The 22,580-nt window shown below is 41.9% G+C and overlaps 2 protein-coding genes across 3 annotated transcripts; both read right to left on the reverse strand.

Moving 5' to 3' along the window:
• Positions 1-364: 364 nt before the first annotated feature.
• Positions 365-9,079, reverse strand: LOC144044240 (uncharacterized). Of its 2 annotated transcripts, none has more exons than XM_077558520.1 (3): positions 8,831-9,079; positions 4,546-4,630; positions 365-4,423 (listed from the first exon to the last, which is right to left on the reverse strand). In XM_077558520.1, the coding sequence occupies exon 3, from the start codon at positions 4,172-4,174 to the stop codon at positions 2,438-2,440; it is 1,737 nt and encodes a 578-aa protein (XP_077414646.1). In that variant the 5' UTR covers positions 4,175-4,423; positions 4,546-4,630; positions 8,831-9,079; the 3' UTR covers positions 365-2,437. The 2 variants fall into 2 exon arrangements, with proteins under 2 accessions (XP_077414646.1, XP_077414647.1); XM_077558521.1 differs by lacking the exon at positions 8,831-9,079 and adding an exon at positions 8,001-8,791.
• Positions 9,080-12,548: 3,469 nt separating this feature from the next.
• Positions 12,549-15,338, reverse strand: nfil3-6 (nuclear factor, interleukin 3 regulated, member 6). The gene is made up of 2 exons (XM_077559202.1): positions 15,053-15,338; positions 12,549-14,434 (listed from the first exon to the last, which is right to left on the reverse strand). Exon 2 carries the CDS (start codon positions 14,376-14,378, stop codon positions 13,230-13,232), a length of 1,149 nt encoding a protein of 382 aa, XP_077415328.1. The 5' UTR covers positions 14,379-14,434; positions 15,053-15,338; the 3' UTR covers positions 12,549-13,229.
• Between the last annotated feature and the right edge of the window lie 7,242 nt (positions 15,339-22,580).

Genomic DNA, 22,580 nt, shown 5'->3' on the forward strand with positions numbered 1-22,580 from the left:
AAATGATATCAAAATTCCTCAGGCCTCAGGTAACGACATATCATGAATCAAATCAGAAAACAGGTGAGCTGTGATTTGTCATTACCTGACCCCTGAGCCATTGTGATGTAATTTTTTGCCAACAACAAGCGCCAAAATGGCCGACCCCTGAGATGGATAGAAACATGTGGCTTTTGCTGCTTAATAAATATTCAACAGATACAATACAGTAGACTAGCGGGGTGCATAGAATATATTATTATTGTTATTATTAATTATTTCTTTATTTTTGTTTTGACTTCCATTTTAAGATTTCCCATCGATTATAAAAAAAAATGTGAGTGAATTAAAATAAGAAAAACAGAAATAGCCTCAAGACTTTCAATTGGTTCAACATTGTTTTATTTATTTTTCAATCTTGAAATGCTCCCATCTTCATTAGTGTTATTTCATACATATTCATGTCAAAAGGAAGAGACAGTAATGACCAGCCGGATCAAGTGCCACCCATCTGTGCCTGTTTCCTTTTGTCTCCGTGTCTTGTTCATAAAACCATCATCAGCAAAACCACAAACGTTACTGATTAATACACACTGAAAAGAGGGTGGGTGGGCATGGGGTGGTATGAGTCAAATACATGTCATCATAGTCAATAGGAAAAAGGACACGGTATAGGGAACAGAACAACACCGGGACGAAAGGATAAAGGGTATAAAACCGATTAAATAAACATTACAGTGTTGTTCAAGGGTGAGGGAACTTTACATTTATACACAAGTGTCAAAAAGCCAAACATGGTACATATACTTCTGCTTCACATGGATCCAGTGCAGGCTACATACATACTCAGTGAGCAGTAGAGCTACATGGAGAACTGGATATTGGAATCATATAAACTCCACTTTAAAACTTGATGAATGGAATTGTGATTATACAAACCATGCTTTGGCCAATTTGAACCCAAATGTTTGTCATTACCACTTGTTTAACGTCAGTGAGCACAGTTTTAAACTCCATGCATTACAGTTCAAACTCAAGCCTGCAGTGGATCTTAGGTCTAGATCTGTACACATTTTGTCTATGTTCATGTGGGCTTTTTATACAGTGATGGGCAAGCGGAGAAGAGGGAAATAAATACATTGGGCCAGTGAATGGTGACAACAGATATGGTTGATAAAGCTCAAATAAACTAAAGGCTTATAGCCTGCAGCTGGTGAGATCCACCACATATTTAAAGGCTGGTTATAGATTAAGAAATCCAAACATTATAATGAGGCACTCGCCCCAGAAAACAAAATGTTCTCCATTCAGTGCTGGTGGCTCTCCAAACTGGACAGCCATATCTGTGTAAACAGGTCATTAACAAATGATTAATGCTAAAGCTTAACAATCAAGAGAGAGGCATTTTGATTTGAGGGGGTCCTGTCGCAAGAGCTGACAGTGTGGCTGTACAGTAATTTCATTCCGATTCCGTAAAAGGATGGTCATTTCAAAATCCTTTGTCGTTGCAGGTTTGCTGCATTTGTATTAAATGTATTGTAAAATATAGATTTAAAATAGATACATATATTCATATATCACAGTAATATACAAAACAAGTGCTTCAAAAATAAAGGTGATGCAGATCTTTTATGAAGTAAGGGGGAGAATATGGATCATAGAGGTAGGGTCAGGGAAGAGGTATGGAACTCGAGTTTTGTAGTTTTGATGGTGTTTGAGCTTCTTTGGTCAAGGGAACATCCCAAGAGTGTGTTTGCATTTCATTTGAATTAAGGCATAAACAGACAAACATGTGAGTCAGATATGCAGCAAATTTCTGGTACTGATAAAGCTTGAGGCAAATTGTTTTACATTCTTTTTGGATCCAAATGTGCTTTGAGTGTGTTTTACGCTGTGAAAGAAATGTAGTTCCATACCTCTTCTCATCTCATTAAAAAAAGTGCTTCTGTTGCTATGGAGAGAATGTAAGAAACAACAAGTCTGTACACTATATACAAGTATGATACAGTCCCACAAGTCACAAAGTCCAGTCTTTTTGGTGACTTGGAGGTCACTAGGCCAGCTTCATGTAACAAGAGCATCAGAGGGCGATCATAGGCGAAGGCATTATGGCAGGACGGTGATAGAGGAGAGATTGTCTTTACAATACGTACACAGTAAATTTTGTAGAGTAAATTTGACTCTATTTAGAGTGGGACCAAATAGACTCAGTTTTAGAGTAATATTTACACTTGGAAGAGAGTAAAGTAAAGAATTTAAAAATAAAAGTCACTCAAGGGTTGTGGAACAAACTCACAACCTTCGATCATTTCTTTATTTTACTCTCTTCCAAGTGTAAATATTAGCCTACTCTAAAACTGAGTCGATTTGGTCCCACCCAAAATAGAGTCAGATTTACTCTACAGAATTGACTGCGTATCACTGGAGAATGCTTAGCTGTGACCACATTTGAAATGACCTAATCTCGTCTCTTATTCCGCCGTCCACCTGCCTCCTTTTTGCCGTTGTGTTTCCTTGTGCCTTCCCCCTCATTTACGGCCCCGGCCGGGTTCTCTCTATGAATGTTCGATTGCGGTGACAGGGATAAATACGGATGTTGAGGGAGGGGTGGCGACGTGGCAGAGGGAGGTGTCGTTGGGGACTCTTGGCCGGAGCAATGGCCTCCACTGCTCCCGGAGTTTATGGCCCGATGTTTAAGCCTGAGTTTGTGGGGTAATGCCGTGGTCTTCACCTCCCCCTGGGGGTCTCGGCCCTGGGCGTGAGAGCAACTCTGGGATGAGGTTTGAGGGGAGGCTGGATCATGGATGTTGTTGAGAAGTTGATTGTGGTAGTTGTCTGAACAGGACGAAGATGGAGACTCATCGTCATCAGTGGAGGCGTCTTTGTCAGAGCTCCGTGGATCTCCGTCACTGGATGATGTGTCTTTGCCAGATGAGCCTGATTGGCCTTGGTAATAAGCATCAGTTGGGAACTTGCCTTCAAAGCTAAGAACAGGCGGCTCCTGGTCTTGGGCACAAAGGTATGAACGAAGAGGCTGGTGGTGATACAGATGCGATTGGCTGGCTTCCTCAACTTGTTTGTGGCTAAACTCTCTGGACAAATGAGACTCCTGCTGCTCCTGCAGGGGAGATTGGCAAGTTTTGTACACTTGTCTCTGTCCATCTTCATTTTGGCAGCCTGCGAGATCATATGAAGGGGTGTCTAAAGGTTCCGTGTTCTCTGCAAAGGACTGGGGACTGCTACTTTTGCTCTGCACATTGGTATCGTGGGAACGTGCTAAGCTGTCCACAGGACAAAAGAGAATGACACTCCTCTGGGCAGCAGGTGGTTGAGGGGCAAGTTGGCTGTTGACGGTGGAAACAGGCTCCTGATGGGGTTGTTGTTGGTGAAGATGCTGCTGCTGCTGTTGCTGGCTGTGATAAACGGCCTCCATCTCCTGAGAATGCTGCTGGAGGTGGTGATGAGTGGGTACAGATGCCAGACCTCGATGGATGTTAAACATGATCTGAGTGGTGGTGCCGTTGGTAATATCCATCTCCAGCCTGTCGCCTTCCTGCTTGATTTCAAAGGGAATTGGCTCCGGGCTGTCTCTGGAGGAGTCGTCAGACATGTCAGACAGAGAACCACGTGGCGAGTATTTCGCCATCTGCCTGTGGCCCTCGCCCAGCCCGGATTGCTCCGTTTCGGAGGAGTCCGAGTTCATCATCACCTGAGAACTGCTGGAATAGCCGCTGGAGTAGTACTGAGAGGATGATGAAGAAGAGGAACCGCCATTTCCTGTGCCGTTGCTTCCCTCAATCTGTTGGCTCTTTTCGATGTAGGAGGCGGTGCTTATAAGGCCGAAGCGTAGCTTCAACTGGAGCAACTCTGTTTTGAGCCTCACATTTTCATCGTTCAGTGCAATGACACGGTTCTCCAAAACCATATCGTTAAGACGGCGTTTCTCACGGGAGCGCTTAGCTGCCTCGTTGTTCTTGCGCCGTTTCTCCCAATAAGAAGCATCTTTCTTCTCATCGGAAATGAATTCACGTTTTCGCCTGCAGGTCATATTGGGTTTGGGTTTGAGGATGCGGCCCATGCGAGGCGGCGCCCCTTGGAGAGGGGTCATAGGCTCTTCATAACCGGTGAAGGTCTCAAGGCAGTTTAAGTCACTTCCTGAGTTTTGGAGGGCTGCAGTCAGACTTTCCATTCTCATCTGCTCGTAGCCAGTTTGAAGTGTAGACAAAACAACGGGTCAGCAATCAAGGTGATGGAACACCTTTCGAAACTCCTTCAATGTATTGACTGTAAGTTCAGTGATGGCAGGAGGGAACTCAAGTGTCCAAATTAGCCAAGAAGATCAACAACACTTGCAGCTCAGCATTAGACACCCTCATTTATCCACTCGTAGCTTCGGGTTCAGTGTTGATACTGGTATTTCCGACTCCTGACTGAGACACTGAATCTGGAGTCGAAAGAAAAGAAAACGTGTTTAGTTTTGGCATCATAATGGCACGTTGAGTAAAGCCGTAAAATGTGTGTGCCAGATCTGCATGCAAACAGCAGCATGTGGGTCTGCCAATCTACCTCAGTGTGCCAGTCTCTTGGGGAATCTTGCCCTCTTTCCCCTCGTTGTCTGTTCTCTCTCTCTTGTTGATGCCAAGATTAAAAGCTGCAGAGATAAAAACAAACCGGAAAAAAAAGATATGATCATTTTGGTCAACTGACAGATTTACATAAAAGAGTCCAAATGATGTCATGTTAAGGTTCTCCTTTTTGTGTTCCACTTGCATAGTGCGAAAAGGCCCTTTTGCTTTTGTATGTCTGGCGGTCTCCCATGGCAACCGTACTGTCTGACCTCTTTGCTCGTCTATTGATCTGCTCTGTCTAGAAGCCTATGACCCTTGACCCTTAGCCTGGCATGTTGACTTATGTGATGTAATGTAGTCACTGGGTTGATTGCATGACTAGTGATCCCATTTTTTATCTCGCAACCCATGTGAGCTTTTGTGATATGCATCAATGGGACCGGAGGCAAATGCACGAATTATATAGTGTAAACCACTGCATCATAAGATGAACACTCAAATTGAAGGTTCCGTATAAGTGGGTCAAAAGGGTGAAGCAATAGTAGTCTTTCTCTATTGTGCAGGAACAGCCCCACTGCCTTTTCCAGGGAGAATCCCCATGTGTAAACACTCCTGAAAATAGTGAACCCCCTCATGCATTCAGGCGCAGAGGAATGTAGCAGCATTCTTCACCAAAACAACTCAATGCCAAATCAATGATGCAGGGAGAGCAGATAAGGAAAACAAAGGCAAGCAGCCAGTGCTGCAGGTCATGGAAAAAGAGGCCGAGACCGGGGGCATGAGGTTTTGAGGAAGAATTGTGTGTGTTGGGAGGGTGAGACATTGACAAATATAGGTCAAGGGCCCCGGGAAACAAAGATTGATAACATTTGCTACAACAAGAGGGTGGTCTGAGTTTTGATGAGGATTTTCTTTTATTGGGTGCTGTGTATGTATGTATTATATAACATTAGAAATATTCACGGCCATGATATGAATACATCATATACTGTCCATATTTTCTTGTTAAGCCTCAAAACCAGACTAGGTCAAAACAGGCTTGAGCCAGCATATTTGCTCCCATGTCGTTCTGGTTTGGACTGGAATTTTTTTGTCTGTTGCGTGGCGTAATGCTTTGAGGTTATCCTCGTGAGCCTTTGACGTGTGGCGGCAGTGAGACAGAATGGGAAGAGACACGTTCCACAGTGTGTCCCACTGACCCAGAAAGTCCATTAGCCTCCACGGAACCGTATCTAGGTCACCAGAACTGCGGCGAGACGAAGCCCTGACGAAGGAGCCAGAGATCGGAAGAAAGACAAAAAGTGATGGGAGACTTAGGGGGAAAAAAGAGCGTGCAGAATTATAGCATGGTGGGCTGTTAACAAAGAGGAGGGAGCAAGCAAGTGCAGACAAAGAAATGAATCAAAGTCTGAGAATTGTAACAAAGGATGAGGTGGCCGCTCGATACGGGGATACCAGTGGTGACTGCAACAATGTTGCTATTGCATCAGCAGAAGGAATGTGTCACCCCTGGTGAAAAAGGGGGCAGCCAATCACATCAGTAATCAGAGGCTCAACATTCAACTCTGATATTGTCAAAAGCAGATGATTAGTTCACTATTTAAAAGGTCAGTGGGTGACATCACCTTCTGAGATGAGTTACATTAGCGAGCCTTCTTTTACAGTCTCAGAGTTGCCGCTGAAGCTCTTCCTTTATTTTTCTCGTCTCTCACACTCTTTTGTGACAGGCAAATGAATGCGGCTATTTCATTTGCATGACTAACTGGCATTTATGACTCAATTACACAAAGATAAGGCTCAAGCAAGCAAACCTGATCTGCTGATCTAAATACATGTTCATGACCTAGATTACTCCTTCCAATTCATCATACACATTACGTGTCATCTATGCTGTGGGACTTGTGGAACGATAGCACAGTACAAAAAAAAATAAAAATTCTGAGTCGCACTCGTTTGCCAGACCGCAAGACTCTAAATGTGTACTGGAAACAGTGGATTGAGTTCAGCCCTCGCACGTGTTGCTGTGGAGCATTTCAGGAAATAGGAGCAGGCTTAAAATAAAAGGCACATGCCCCAAAAGAAGAAGATGATGAAACAGAGGAGGGGGTTCAGTGTACGGCACGTGGTGTGAAGTTGGGGGGGGGGGCATGGGTGGGGTCTGTGTGAATTCCAAATCTGGGTGCAGACTTTATCCACTTAAAAAACATGGAGGGATGGAGGCGGGGGTTCAAGAATCTGAAAGCCTGCCAGCAAGGTGGAGTCCTATCGAAACTGGATCCTTGTTCCAAGAACACACAGACATATCATCCCTCTCTCTCTGGAAAAGGGAAAAAAGCCGAGTGACTCAGTCCATGTGTTTCACTAGTCACATGTGCTCCCTTGGCCTACTAAACGCTGTAATTCGCCTGCGCATGCAGCAACAACCACAAAGCAATAACAAAGCACAGCACTCATCTTTTATCATCTCACATATGCTGCTATAAACCAAGACAATGAACTTGTCGCACACTTTTTGCACTGGCTTTTGCTCATAATGTGGACAACAAGCATCATTCGTAAATATAGTTGACTTTTAGTAAAAGTTTCACATGTGCATGGGGATTTTGAACTAAATGGCCACTTCTGCCACTGGTGAGGATTCTATTGTGTCGTTCTGACAGTGCCGCACTACCATGCCTTGCTTTTGCGCCTCACCTCACCGCCGCCCCCTCCCACAGGAGTGATGTGACCTACATTTATAGCTGGCATGGAGACCCACTGTACGCCACCCAATTGGCAGTGTCCTCGCCACAGAGTACAGACGCAGAGACCATCAGTTTCCCCTAATTGCATAATAAGCCAATTTATTGAAAAATCTATTGTCATTGATCCATTCATTTATTTATGTATCTCTGTGTCTAAATAGGCAGATTTCAAATTGGTGAGATTGTTTCACGTGCCATCATATTCTCCCCATATAGGAGAGCAGATGACTTTTCATTGTGCATGCCAGATTAAGACAATTTTGTGTACCTTAGAAGATGACTTTAGTAATGCCATTTATATATATATATATATTTTTTTTTAAAGCAAGGGCAAATGGGGTAACGATAAGCACTGCTTTGTAATTTCTTTTTTTTTTTTAATTAAACAATATATAATAAATACAACTTTTGTAACAATGCCTATTGTTTTTTTTGTATTATCTGTTTGACATCTTAAATTTTCAGCCTTAATTAAACGTTTTAGTTTCTGTTTCTCCATTATGACTAGATGTGGTAATTTTGCCCTTCTTTGTTGTTCTGTCTGACAAACCACATTCATGCATATTTAGTTGGATCCTCAGTTCATCAACTACATGCATCTATTGTAAACTACAGCACAAACAAATACAAATAAACTTGGCGTAAGGTGATAACCTATTACACTGACCCTCGTCTGACCCACATTTGATCCAGATGTTCCACGCCTCACCTTGCAGTCACCAAATCCGGTTAACTTCACCATTCTTCTATCTATCTATTTTTCTTTTGGGGGGAAGGCTCCCATTTAAAAAACAAAAATGAAAATCAGTATCCATACGCAAATACGAGGCACTCGTGGCTGGCTCGATCGTGTCTGACTTTGCGCTTCCCGGTTTGTGTTTGCGGCTTCTTGGGCGGGGACTGAAGGGTTAAGCAGGAGGACCGCACAGCGGCGTTAACCTTTACAAAGAAGCAGCTACACGTGACACGGAGAAGCGTGGCGCGGAGCCGACTGCTCCACTTGTCTGCACCGACTAGCCTACTAACCCACAAGGAGTCTAAATGAGTCCAAATAGGTCGATTCTCAAAAACTTAGCGCATCATACAACAAATATGGAAAGTAGGATTGAATGCAAATATAATAATAATAATAACAACAATAAAAATAATAACAATAAAAACAATTATAATTATAATAATAAAAGTATTATTATTATTATTGTTATTAAATCTTTACTGTATGTATTTGTATATTAGTAGTAGTTGTAGTATTTTTATCCTATGCACTGTAACACACGTGAGTTATGGATTCAGAGGCAAAACAGATATGATCAAGGATTCAAATAGCTAAATATAAAATAATGTTTAAAAAAAAAACACGTTCACCCCACAGGCGTAACCTCCATATAGGTATTTTCTCTCTCTCACAGACAGATTCTCATATACAGTAATTGACATTGAGAAAATTGTTACCTAGGTTCAAATGAGCAACCAATGGTAATCATTCTACTGGACAAATCACATGTTGAGATCGAGAAATAACTGAAAATACCAACTCACCCAGCTTCCTAGATGATAGAATCCACGGTGGGCACCAGTCCGTTAGGTGTATGCTGTCGCCTCATACTCCTAAACACACACCATCCGCCAATTTGCAAAAGTCCACCTCTCCGTTCAGTGCAGGTATATAGGAGGAGCGTGAGCACAGTGGATCTTGTTTTTAGTGCCTTGCTCATGTCATGTTTGGTCCAATTCCTCCCTCTCTCGATTTCCCCTTCTCTCTGTCTAAATGTATGTTAGTAGGTCAGTTGTTGCATAACAGGACGCTTTGGGTGCCTTGTCACGTTTTTTGTTTCTCTGCTGGTTCTGCCCCCTCCCCTCTCCTCGTGCCTTCGAATCCCGTTGCAGGAGGGATCGAAGGGGCGGGGTGAGAGGATGTAAGGGGCGGGGCTACAGGCTTCAAAGCTGTCAGTCCAGACTGCATGATAGCCTCAATGAGATTACATACGTCAAACGTGCTTATGAATAGAAGAATGGAAAATTTATGTGGACGTCAGAGAAAGCAGAGTGATATATATAATCACTTAAGTACACAAACATTGACATCAGCAAGGATGAGATGAAAATATTTTTATACTCTAATTCAATAATTGTAAATATAAATTAAAAAGATTCTGAATTGTCTTAAAGTGCAATGAGTCAGGTATTTCATAAATGTAAGAAAATACTTTTAAAATCATGTGAACAGTAAATTTCAAGAAAACAGTCAAATAGAAAAAAATCGGCCTTTAAAATTTATGGAAAAAGAGATACATAAAATAATTGATTCATGGTTTTATGAATCAATATTGGGTTTCAAAAGGAAAATCGATTCAATATCGAGTATTTAATTTTTTAAACCCAGCCCTAATATTTATTAGACATACATTGGGTGAACTTGCAGTATGTGTGACCATGCATAACTTGACTTGACTTTGGTGTGGAAGAACTTGAGAACCCTGACCTCAACACCATCTATCTCCTTTGTCATGAGCTACAACTAAGATGGAAGGAGCAAAGTGGCATATCTGCTGAATAAAATGAATGGGGTCGTACTTGACCTATAACCTCTGTTGTACTTGGCAGGGGTAACATAAACTTAATGTCCCATATACCAAAGACTGTCTCAAGGTTAATCCAAGTAGGAATTACACATTCTGTCTTTTCCCGAGTGTTTATTTTGCTCCAAAGTGTTGAATAACCCGGCTGCTATTGAAGCTGGTGTGATTCAGCTTCATTACAAGCAGGAATGTTTAATTAACATGCTGGCAGGCTGAAAATGTGGAAATCCCTCACACAAAGAGTGTCAAACTATTTTGTTAGGCTGCAACAACTCCACTTTGAGTAAATGAGGAGTTGGACTTTGAGGCATCACAAATAGTTGACTGGCTATCAAACATAGCTACACTGCGGGGGCGGCATCGGCTCAGCGTATTGGGTTGAGAACAAACTGCTTTGTTAACACAGAGCATATTTGAACTGGACAATGTGAGGACGACAGTTTGCATGTGAGTTGGCGACTTTTTTGCTTTGGGCATCCGAACATTTGTAGTTGATTCCAGTTCATTTCTGGAAGAATGTGCCTGTGTTTGTTGCCTTCGTCAGCACACTGTGTTCCAAATTATTCAACATATGATGTTTTTGTTCATTTTTCCAAGTAGTCAGTAACAGAGAGTAGTGTTTTTAATCATCAACAATTAGATTAACTTCTATAATGAGATAGATTTTATCCAACAAAACCATCATGAATAAATAATTTTGTTGTTTTTGCAAAATACTGTATGTTGTATTATTATTATTATTATTATATTTTAAATATCTTAACCACTCTTCTACTATAGCACTTGTAATTCTGTGGATGGTTTGTGTCATTTGATGACAGAAAAAAGATAACAACAAAGCACAACTTCAGTTGTCTTCCGTCAGGAGTATTTCACTGCGGAAGGCACAGTTCTTCTTCTCAAACAATGGCAGGAAACCATCAGTTGAAACTCTATATATTTTGTCAGAGGTCATTCGTTTCGCAAGGCATTGGACTATTTCATGCATCATGCATAAATAAAGTGACTTGCCAAATCATGTGCAACAGCATCCTTTCGCAATTTTCATTTAAAGGGGAAGTCAGGCAACACCAACATTTTCTTTACCCTCACTAATCTAAACAGGACATTCTGATTAATATTGCGTTTGGGATATGAGTTAAGAAGCAAAATCCAGCCATTTTTATCCATCTCAGAGGGCAACCATTTTGCCACTTGCTGTCGACTTAAAATGAGATCACAGTTGCTAAGGGCTCAGGTATCAACCAATCACGGTCATCTTCAGAAAACAGGTTATTGGTCATTACCTGAGCCCTGAGCAACTGTGATGTTATTTTAGATCGACAGCAAGTGACAAAAAGGCCGTCGTCCCCTGAGATGCAGAAAAACAGGTGGATTTTGCTGCTTAACTCATATTCCACAAACACAATATTAACCAGACCCACAATGTTAAAGTTTGGGGTTAAAATCTCGACTCTGGTCTTCCTAAGTGGAATTTGGCATAGGTTTTCACCTGGTGCTACAGTTTCCAGCTCAGCTCTCCAGTTTTTTTTTTTAAGGGATCATCTTCAAGTGTTATTCTTTGTTTCCCTCCATGGATGAAGCAGACAAATAGCACTGAAGGAGCTGAAGCATGGATGCCCCTCCCCCATAAAAACACACATTCCCTCTCTCTGTCTCTACATCGTCCCTTTCTTTTTGCACCCCATCCTTATCCCCACCCGAGCAGCCCCCCAGCTCTGTCTGCAAGCGTTCCCATGGCAACTGTCGCACTGCCTGCCTAGCAACAGGCTTTATCCTTTCACCGAAAAAAGGACGGTAGTGGTGGGGGCAACAGATTGGAGGAAAGAGGGGACTGGGAGTTACGTAGATGTGAGTAGTAACATATTGCAGTGGCTTTATTAAATTGCATTCCTTTCTACATCCTGCTCCACACCTGCAGTATTTGTCGCATATATCATCGTTTTTGTTTTGTTGTAGTACTTTGATTGCCCCACAAGATTGTGCAATTTATTTTGACAGACAATATAGCTTTCAAGAGTATGACAATTGTGGATACATTTACATCCATATTAAGGAAATAATGTTCCCCGGTGATTTTTGTTTTTGTTTTTTTGTATGTGTTGAGGATTTTCCCTTGCCTCTTTCCCAAAGACCCAGTGAGAATGAGATGTACAGAAAGCATTAAAATCAGATCAGATTAAATCAGACCATCATTAGATTAACCTTGTCTTTTATGGATATAATCAAACGAACAAAAATACAGATCTGGAGATACTAAATTCACCACACCAACTAACTTGCTAATATAAGAACAAAAGGATCAGGACGAGGCAGTGACCCCCGATGCTATTGTCTTTGCTGCCCCCTGCTGGAAAAGAAAAGTAAAGACAATTCACCCCGGAAACGAGTAGAGCCATGTGGCTTTGATGCTTTATGTGATGAGGATGACAAACGGATTTCAGCATTACTCAGCTTTGGATGGACACTTGGCTCAATACCACATCCCAGAGATAACCCGTTTTGCAATAGACTTTGTGATTTGCATATGCAACTTTACCTAACATTTTTTTTTGCTGTGTTGAAACTGGAGATAAAATGCAGAGTGAGACAAGTGATACGCCCTACTTCTTCCGTTTACAACACAGTGGACGGACTTGAATGACTAAAAAGTCACGAACATAATAACACACTTATAGTGACTTTATCAAATGTTTATTTTCGTTGAAAATATACAGACACCATTCAAACTTAGAGAAGTGGACAAACAACAGACAGTAACAGTGTTCGACTGCTTTACATGAAAATAAACACATGGTGTGTCGATAAACATCAACGGACACATTGAAGGAAACTTGAGATTCTTGAATATTTATTAGTTGAGCTCGATGTTGAGTACGTGCTACCATCCCATCTGCTATTTGTTGACGATGATTGAGCTGACTTGCCTCAACAGTGCAAAGCTTTTCAGAACTCCAAACACTTTCGCTTATCACGTGTTGCTGAAACTGTTTGAGGTTGTGATGTTAGAAGCAGGCTTTACTTGTCACAGTGTGTTGGATTATAGAGATGAATTTGTACAGTGAACTCCCGGCATTCGCTAATTTGTGGTTATTCGCGGTAAAACTCGCCTATTTAAGCAATCTAAGTATTACTTTAAACCACCACGAATAACGGGAGAACGTTGTACATCTGACAAAAGAAAAGGAAGCTCCATGCCTGAGGCGTGCAACCTAAACAGCAGACTACAAGAGGAATATATATAGACATTTACAAAATAATGCTGTATTCGAAACACAAAATACATCACATTGTTAGAGGTTTCACTTCAAAGAGTAAATGTTCTCTTTCAGCGACGTTTAATTGTGGAAGAGTGCTTCTTAGTTGGCGTTGGCCATGAGCTGCTCTGTGAAAAGTTTCTTCAGCTGAGCCACATCCTTGCTCAAAGAGCTCAGCTGAGACTTCAGGTAGTTGTTCTCATGCTGAAACTTGACCTCCGTGTGTCCTTGCAAGCTGAAGTTTGGTGGCGAGGGGACATACTGGGGCGACTGTCCCCCTCTCCTGCCCCCATCGCCCCGCAGAGGAAGCCACGGGCCCGAATGCGCCTCCCCTGTCTCGCCCCGAATCAGTTCTTGGCCTTTCGGGGTATCTCGCGGCGCCTCTACCGGGGGAGGTGCTGGGCTGCGTCGAGTGCTTTTTGGATCACCTGCCGCATCGCTCGCCTCGCCGTTACCCGGCGTCTTGAAACGCAGCTTATGAGGGAGGTTCTTCATAGGCTCGACCTGGTACACCTTGTGGTGGGCATCAGCAGAGGAGTGGTCGAGGTCCAAGGTCATCTCCTCTGCTCTGTGTGGCGAGGATTTCTCATGGTCACTAAGTCGGTCTTCAAAGTAGACGGGGCTTCCGACGCTGGACCCGCCTGGAGTGGAAAACCCAGAGTCTTCGGACAGGTTGCCGCCGTCTCTGGAGCCCCGCCCGCTCGGCTGACCTGTTTGGTGGTTGGTGAGTGATGATGAGGAGTTGAGGAGGTAATAGTGCGGCGTTACGCTCGGAGGGGTGTGCGGAGGAGCCGAAGCAGAGAGGGGCAGGATTGACGCATTGGATGGGTCTTTCACCAAACCAAATCGGAACTTGAGAGCCAACAGCTCGGCCCTGAGGCGAGCGTTCTCCTCCAGCAGGGCCAGCACGCGACTCTCCAACACCATGTCGTTGACGCGACGCTTCTCCCGCGAACGCTTGGCCGCCTCGTTGTTCTTCTTCCTCTTGTCCCAGTAGCCTTCATCCTTCTTCTCAAGTGGGATGAACTCACGCTTGCGGCGGATGCTTGACGAGGGACTTTCTTTGCGCTTGACGGCGGCGGTGCGGCCCAGCAGGGAGCGGGCCAACAGGTTGCTGGAGGTCAGGGCGGACAAGGTGTCGTCCGGGAAGGCCAGAGGTGCCCGCTCTCCTTCTCCTGAGGACTCCAGTGGGTGGAGCATTGCTACATCCTGCTGCACCCTCATCTCCTGGGATACCTCCTCATACAACATTGCGAAGAAGTCAAATCTCAGGTTGAGTTGGAGTGAAACCGCAGCAACAGTGCTACCTAGTGGCGAGAGAGACACAATGGAGGGATTTAATGGTTACGCAACAGCCATTACAACACAATATTATGTAACCCTATTACACTACTCCCGTGAAACTAGAGCAACTTGTTCCGTAATATGTGACCAATATGTCGTAACACCTGATGTTAACAATAATACTAAGCTAATGTAACACTTTTTTTAAATGTTTTATTGTCACACGACTTTGACCTACATTTTCATTTCGCTTCACCCATAAACAGAATACTTTTAGAAAGCGTATAGTCTCTCCCTCCTAGCTGCATTGCACAGCGCCCTTTAAATAGACATGCATTCCGGTCTTCGGCCAACAGGACGACCGACCCACTTCTGACGGGAACAGTCTGATCCCCCTCCACAGTGTGTCCAGACGAGAACAGACTACAGCATTTCGCCTCAGTCCAATTATAAATTGATATTACGATGTTATCAGGTAACACAGAACACTACTTACGCAACCATTTCCCCCCTTTATTTATTTTATTTAACCAGAAACATTACATCCACAAAATAGAAGAACAGATGAATAACTAAAATAATAAATTAAATCAAATACACCACAATGAGAGTTTATTAAATAATAATAATAATAATAATACCTGTGATGGGAGTTCAGTGCCGGTTCAGGAAGAAGATGCGCTTGCTCGCTGCAGATGCTCTCTGTTCTGTTTTGTTACTTAATATTATCAGCCGTGCTGTTCTTCACTCTGCTCTACTTGGAAGAGCGCTGGCGCCTATTTGTAACGCGGAGTTCAGCTCGGGACGGTCTCTATCCTCGAATGAACCAGCTGAGGCCCCGCTTGTGTGCAACTGTGCAAATTGGAAGCTGTGGGACCGCCTTCCAAAGTGACCACTCGCATAAATCCTCCCCCAGCGACCGCCCTGTGCAGAGGAAAGCTCCCGACGGTTGCCGCAAATAGCAGATGCAGTCGTCATCTGACCTCATCGACTCCTCCCCCCTCTGTGTAAACGCGTCATAATGAAGCAATGTTACGCCACTACTGCAGTAGGGTGGTAGAAATCTAGAATCAGAAGCATCCCGGTACAATATAGTCAATGAGTGAATCTGAGCAAAATCAGCAGAAGCAGTAACTGCAGCAATTGTATCTGAATAAATAGCTAATCTTTCTATCAGAATAGAAGGATATCAACTATCAACAGTACACATTTTATGAGAATCATATCATATCATATTTAGTTGTTTCGGGTGCAACTATATTACAGATACTCTGACACCGGGAGAAAATATTAAAAATAACATTCCAGAATAAATCCCTAATAAAGACATAAATAAAAAATAAAATAATAAAAACTATGTCTGCAATAGCACGCTGGCTGACTGGTTAGCACGTCCGCCTCCCAGTGCTGAGGACGTGAGATCGAGTCCGGGCTTCGGCCTTCCTGGGTGGAGTTTGCATGTTCTCCCCGTGCTTGCGTGGGTTTTCACCGGGTACTCTGGTTTCCTCCCACATTCCAAAGACATGCATGGCAGGTTAATCGAACACTCCAAATTGTCCATAGGTGTGATTGTGAGTATGGTTGTTTGTCTCTGTGTGCCCTGTGATTGGCTGGCAACCAGTTCAGGGTGTACCCTGCCTACTGCCCGAAGCCAGCTGGGATAGGTTCCAGCACCCCCGCGACCCTTGTGAGGAAAAGCGGTCAAGAAAATGGATGGATAGATGTCTGCAATATTAACCATGACAGTCCATTATACTGCATCGATAATCTATTGAGAGGAATGATGAGTTGTGAAGAAATCCTGTTAGCTCTGTAAACACCCTGAAGGTCATCCTCAGGATCAGTGACGACCATTTCAGTATTAAACAAAATGATAATTTACAAACTCTAACAATTTCCGTAATTTACACGAATAAGTGCACAGTGACGTGACTTCTCTACTAAAAGAATACAGAAGTGTTTTCTCAAGTAAAAAAATCTTCAGGGTCATACGGTTTGGTTTACGCAACAGGAAGTCAGCCACATCACAGATCTGGTTGCTTTACGAAATAAATGTAACACTTGAAGTTCTACCACTTGAAGCAACGTTGCATCAGACTTCTTTAGAAATGGGTGAGGAAACGCTGCCTTATGTCCTTCACATGCCATTCTCTACAGTGTGACAATATTCATCACCATTGTGGACACAAGACCAGGAAACGATGATTCTGTATGATAATGTATTATTAGGAAGCTTTAATTTCATCATGTTTACATAAGGTGCTTGTATTGTGTGTGTGTGTGTGTGTGTTTTAAGGCATCAGTAGCAACAATGTATAGTCTGGAGTGAACTCAAGTCAGTGAAGCTGGTAAGAAAACAAACTAAAGTCAAGAGGTTCATGAAGTTTAGTCTGAAATTCTTGACATTCTAGCCGAGCCCCTAATGGAACGGTTGACCTCGTTTATTTGACTTGTAAGGGGGAGGAGGGGAGGAGATAAACCTGCAGACAGCATGTTGTCTACTGCAAAACATGTCAAACAAGAATTTACAAGAGGCTTGTGAGATGACTTCCTTCAAGCTGCAAAGTGAAAACATGCTTTAAACAAACAAAAGCAAAAGACAACGTGGCCAACGTTGAAATGAGTTGATGAACGAGTTGGCAAATAATAAATGGCATGCTTCATCTTGCTTGCTCATAATGGGATATTTTTTCACAAAAGATTTCACAACTCACCTAAAGCCGCAATAGGCATTTAAAAAGTCACCTATCCAAAATATAACCCTTTTAAATAGGAAGTTTCTTGTATCGTGGCTGTAGCAGTGACTATATTGGATTGAGCTCACCTTTATTCAAAGGAGTCTATCCTCAGCAGCACTGGTGTTACACAAGCCATAAAGCAGACAGTGAGAGTGTTAACACCAGCAAATTCCCTTAACAAAAGCAGCCAGTGAGGTGCCAACGGATTTAGAGTTTGGAGATGCTTGCTGAAGTTGACAGATAAGGACATGATACATCAAGCGGCCCACAGGAGCCCATTTCCACCCCAAAATAGACCGGGAGGGAAGTCTTTGGAAAAGGGCAAAAGGGCGCCTGACATAGTTAGTCGATCACAGAAAGAAGGTCAGAGCCATTAATCACTTTCAGCTCACTCTCACAAACTGTTCTTGACTTGCTGCAATACTCCAGCAGGTCTCATTTATGCACCTCTTCTGCTTTTGCCCTCACATTCTGACGACCGTGTTTCCTTCCGAATGAAGAGGCTCGTAAAATCAGCGACAGGAACATAACATGCTGCAACAACACGGCATATTAGACAACGGCTTGGCCTACTTTTTACGTGCCGTATAAGGTTACCTAATGTGATAACACCCAGTGGCATTTATGAGCCGCAGCCAATTGTCTGTTATGTCAGGTACTGAAAGTGCCAATGACAAGAACAAACTTGAGCAATCTGTGCCCAAGTTCATATCCAACTACTTTTAAATCTCACTCATTTTTCTCTGTTATATATTTGCTGCTATTTTCTTTGCCATAAACAATCTATTATTGTGCTTCTTTTCATTCTTGCAGTGCTTGAACTATTCACACAATTCTCTAACATACTTTCTACAAACATTCCACATATTCTGAAAACTTTATTTCAAGGCAATTAACTCATTCACTGCCATTGACGGCTATAGACGTAAAAAATTCATTTGAACTATTTCTATTAGTTTAAAATAGTTTTTCCCACTTTTGTTAACAAGAGTATGAAAACCTAGATTTTTTTAATTGTACATTTAGAACAGATATAAAACTTGTGATTAATCGTGAGTTAACTATTGGAAAAAAAGATTATTAAAAATTAGGGGTGACAATTTTTAATTGTAATTAATCGCATGACTTCAATAGTTAACTCATGATCAATCACAAATTTTATATCTCTTTTAAATGTACAATAAAAAAATTCTAGGATTTTATACTCTTGTTAACAAAAGTGGAAAAAATATAAAACTAATAGAAATAGTTCAAATGATTTTTTTATGTCTATAGCCGTCAGTGGCAGTGAATGAGTTAAGGGAAGCTTTATAAACATGCTCATGTTTTAGACCCAAAACACATTTATGTAACAGCATAGACACAACGTCAAGCCCTCGTCATGCACAGCACAGATGTATTGGTGAAGCTATAAATAGCTCATGACTCATTTTGTTAGACTTGGGGTTCAGTTTCATAACAAGGAGAGTGTGAGTGCTGCAAGCATTACTTGTTGCCAGTTGCAAATATCAGGTGCTTTGTCAGGTAAATTCATTACATTTTTAATCTTACTGGACTGTTAACCTGTACTGCGTCACAGCGGCAAACATTCGCAAAGAAATAAATTATATAAAAGGCAGAGAAGCTCTCAATGGTTCTATTCTTAGCCTTTGAAATACGTCACACTGTTGCCAACGCAACCACTTTTGATCGTTTAGGGAGGGGAGATGGGTTGGGTTGTGATATACACACAGAGAAAAAATAATAATCATAATTAAGTTAACTGAGACACATTTTAAGCACTTAAAGAATCCCTATCAGTATTCTTAGAACTGTCAAAACAAACGTCCCATTATGGTCCGTCTAAGAATAGGACACTGCAGTGTGGATTTGATGTCCAACCATTCAATACAGCATGACATAACTCTGATAATAACACACAAAAATAAAAAGAACAGACACGCATGGTCATAGGAAACTGTATTAGCAAAGAACCCCCCCTAAAAAAAAACAAGCAAACAACTGATGTGCTGTATTCTTATATACTGTACTTAAAATTCTTGAGTAAAAAAGACGATAAAAGTCGACTCACTCATTCATCCCCTTACTTAGTTAAAAAAGTGCAGACTCTAAAGAACAAAGTATAAAAGTAAAAAATAAATTGATATACCTATTATATACAATTGTCAGGTTCCCTGTTTTTAACATCTTTCATAGCGCTTGGGCTGAGAACAAGAAAAAAAAGCTATTAAGTGTTGGCCAGTGCAATCCTGCTGTTGGCAGAGGATTTTTTTGCCATCAAAACAGCATGTAACCAAAGCATTGCTAAAAATGCCAACTGATTCACACCCCAAAAAAATCTAGAAAAATACACCTTAGCTACCAGAATGTGTTTGTGTGTGTTTTTTGTAGAATAGACAGCTAATTTTTTGAATTCCAGAAGGTTGTGGTTTTAAAATTGTCACAAGTCACACATATTTACCAACAATCAGTCTTGGAGTCGACAAGTCGACGCTATCAAGCAATTTTCTTAATTCAGGTAACATTTGAGAAATATCTTGTTTTTCAGGAACTGTTGAGTGATTGTCATGAATGCTCTCTGGTTGATGTTCCGCCATGTCGTGGCGTTCAATCAATCAATAAATCGACATCTTCCTTTTCTTCCATCAACAGCAGCTGACGTCGGAGAGCTCCCCGCATTCAGCTCACAATTTTATGCAATTTTTTACACAAAGGATCCAGTTTATTAAAATGAGATTATGGGCTCGGTGCCTAAATCTCAGTTAAATCGCACAATTTCTGATGTTAATAATGACAGCCCGGCTAATAACTGTCCGACGACGCTCTCTTATTTCAATAAAATGTCGCTTGAAAACCTTACACATCTGGTTAGTGCGGCGAAACAAACAACTTGCTTGCTTGACCTGCTTCCGGGCAAACTCGTTAAAGAATTGTTTTCTATCTTAGGACCTTCAGTCTTAAATATTATAAATGTATCACTTTCTACTGGCACTGATCCAGTAGCTTTTAAAACTGCTCTTATTCAACCTCTACTTAAGCGACCCAGAAAGTCTCTGTAATTATAGGCTGGTATCAAATTTACCGTTAATTGCAAAAATACATGAAAAAGTTGTTGCGCAACAGCTGAATGATTACATGGTTGCTAACATTCAATATGAACCTTTTCAGTCAGAATTCAGGGCCATTCACTCTACTGAGAAAGCCATTGCTAAAGTGGCAAATGATCTTCTCTTAGCAATGGACTCCAATACCTCGGCAATGTTATTATTACTCGATTTAAGCTCTGCCTTCAATACCGTAGATCATAACATACTATTAGAATATCTCCAAACATGTATCGGTATTTCAGGTTTAGCACTCTTGTGGTTTTGTTCTTACCTTCGCACCGTGTAATCCATGGCAATGCGGCCTCTGAGTTATGTAACGTTATGTGTGGAGTCCCACAAGGGTCGGTACTTGGCCCTTTCTTGTTTAACATTTATATGCTTCCGCTTGGTGATATTATATGTAAATATAACATAAACTTTCACTGATATGCTGACGATACACAATTATATTTGCCTCTACACATAACAAATCCGCACAACAACAGTAATCTGGAGGCATGCCTCGCCGACATTAAACAATGGATGCCGTTTAATTTTTTGCTTCTTAACCCAGATAAAACCAAGATGTTGATTGTCGGTCCCGCCCGTTATTGACATCTGCATGTCTTTGGAATGTGGGAGGAAGCCGGAGTACCCGGTGAAAACCCATGCAAGCACGGGGAGAACATGCAAACTCCACCCAGGAAGGCCGAAGCCCGGACTCGATCTCACGTCCTCTGGACTGGGAGGCGGACGTGCTAACCAGTCATCCACCGTGCTGCCCTCTTTTCAAATGCACATTAAAAATATTACTAGAACTGCTTGTTTTCACCAATTATAATTCATGTGTTTGTTACGTCTGGCTTCGACTACTGTAACGTATTACTCTCTGGTCTTCTCATGGCCAGTCTTAAAAGTCTGCAGTTAGCACAAAATGTTACAGCTAGACTTTTGATGCAGACGAGAAAGTTCGATTATATTACCCCGATACTAGCCAACTTGCATTGGCTTCTGGTTGACTTGAAATGCGATTTGAAGGTTTTGTTACTTACATATAAAATATTACACGGCTTAGCGCCTTCTTATCTCGTTGATTTATTAGTACCGTATGTTCCGACACAAACCCTTCGTTCGCAACACGCTGGTCTTTTGGTGATTCCAAGAGCTGGGTTCTAAAGCGTTTTTGATTCGGGCTCCAGTGCTTTGGAATGCTCAGAGTGCTCAGAGGTCAGAGATGCTACCTCTGTAGAAACATTTAAATCGCGTCTTAATGATGTGTACCTGGTGACTGCCGCTGCTTTCTTTCCCTCTTTTCTCCACGGCTTGGAGCGAGAGTTAGGTGTTAATGACCGATTTGGATGCTGCATTACGGGTTCTGTGCTGGTTAACCGGAATGCGATCCGGACCATCACCTTGAAGTTGCCGCCATGGAGATAGCTTCTCCGATCAACCGGGCTGGATTTGGAAGAGAACCCACTTCCCTGACGTCTTATTGCTGTGCTTCAATTTCTTCAATGGACTTTCGCACTATTCTAGTTAATAATGTTTAGTATGAAACATATGAAACAAACTATGAAAATTTGTGCCCATTGGGCATCCATTGCAGCCTGATCATCCTGGAAGGTGGATTGCCACATTTGCGGTCCCTTCTCAAGGTTTCTCATTTTTTGCCTGTTGCTTTCTTTTTTAGTTTTTCCTTGCCCTCTTGTGGTTCGATTAGGGGATGTTGTTGATATTTGTCAACTGTGGGCATGCGAAGCCCTTTGAGACTCTTGTGTGATTAAGGGCTAAATAAATAAACTTGACTTGACATTGTATCCACAGCTGACTTCACCTATTTGTGTCTTTTTTACATTTAGTCATCATCCACAGAGGATTAAAAAACGCAAAAAGCCTATGTAGACAAAGCAGGAGTAAACACACAGATACAGTATGTTTATAAATGTAGGGAGCAATCGTCGGGAAAACCCTCCCACTACAGAAAGACACGAAGGAAGTATTTGTACTTATAAAAGATGACTTTTATGAAAACACTCTGACCCTTTGATGAGCTACAGTGTTTAAACATGACTGGCTAGATAGATAGCTCACAATTGGTGGCGACCAAAAATAACGAGACATTTACTGAATGTGAAATGATAATGATGATTAACATGATTATTACTCAAAGCCTAACAAAACAAGTACAGTGCAACCCCCAAATTAGAGCGCTCCAAAAATACAGCTTTAAATTGCAGTCAAATTTGGAGCTTGGCCAACAACTGTAACCAAAAGTTGGAGGTTTCAAAATTAGTGCAGCTTCCAAGTCGAAAAAGTATCAATGAAAAAATAACATTTAACCTTTT

Source organism: Vanacampus margaritifer, chromosome 2 (genome assembly GCF_051991255.1).
Source record: "Vanacampus margaritifer isolate UIUO_Vmar chromosome 2, RoL_Vmar_1.0, whole genome shotgun sequence".
In the NCBI taxonomy this organism is placed as follows: domain Eukaryota; kingdom Metazoa; phylum Chordata; class Actinopteri; order Syngnathiformes; family Syngnathidae; genus Vanacampus; species Vanacampus margaritifer.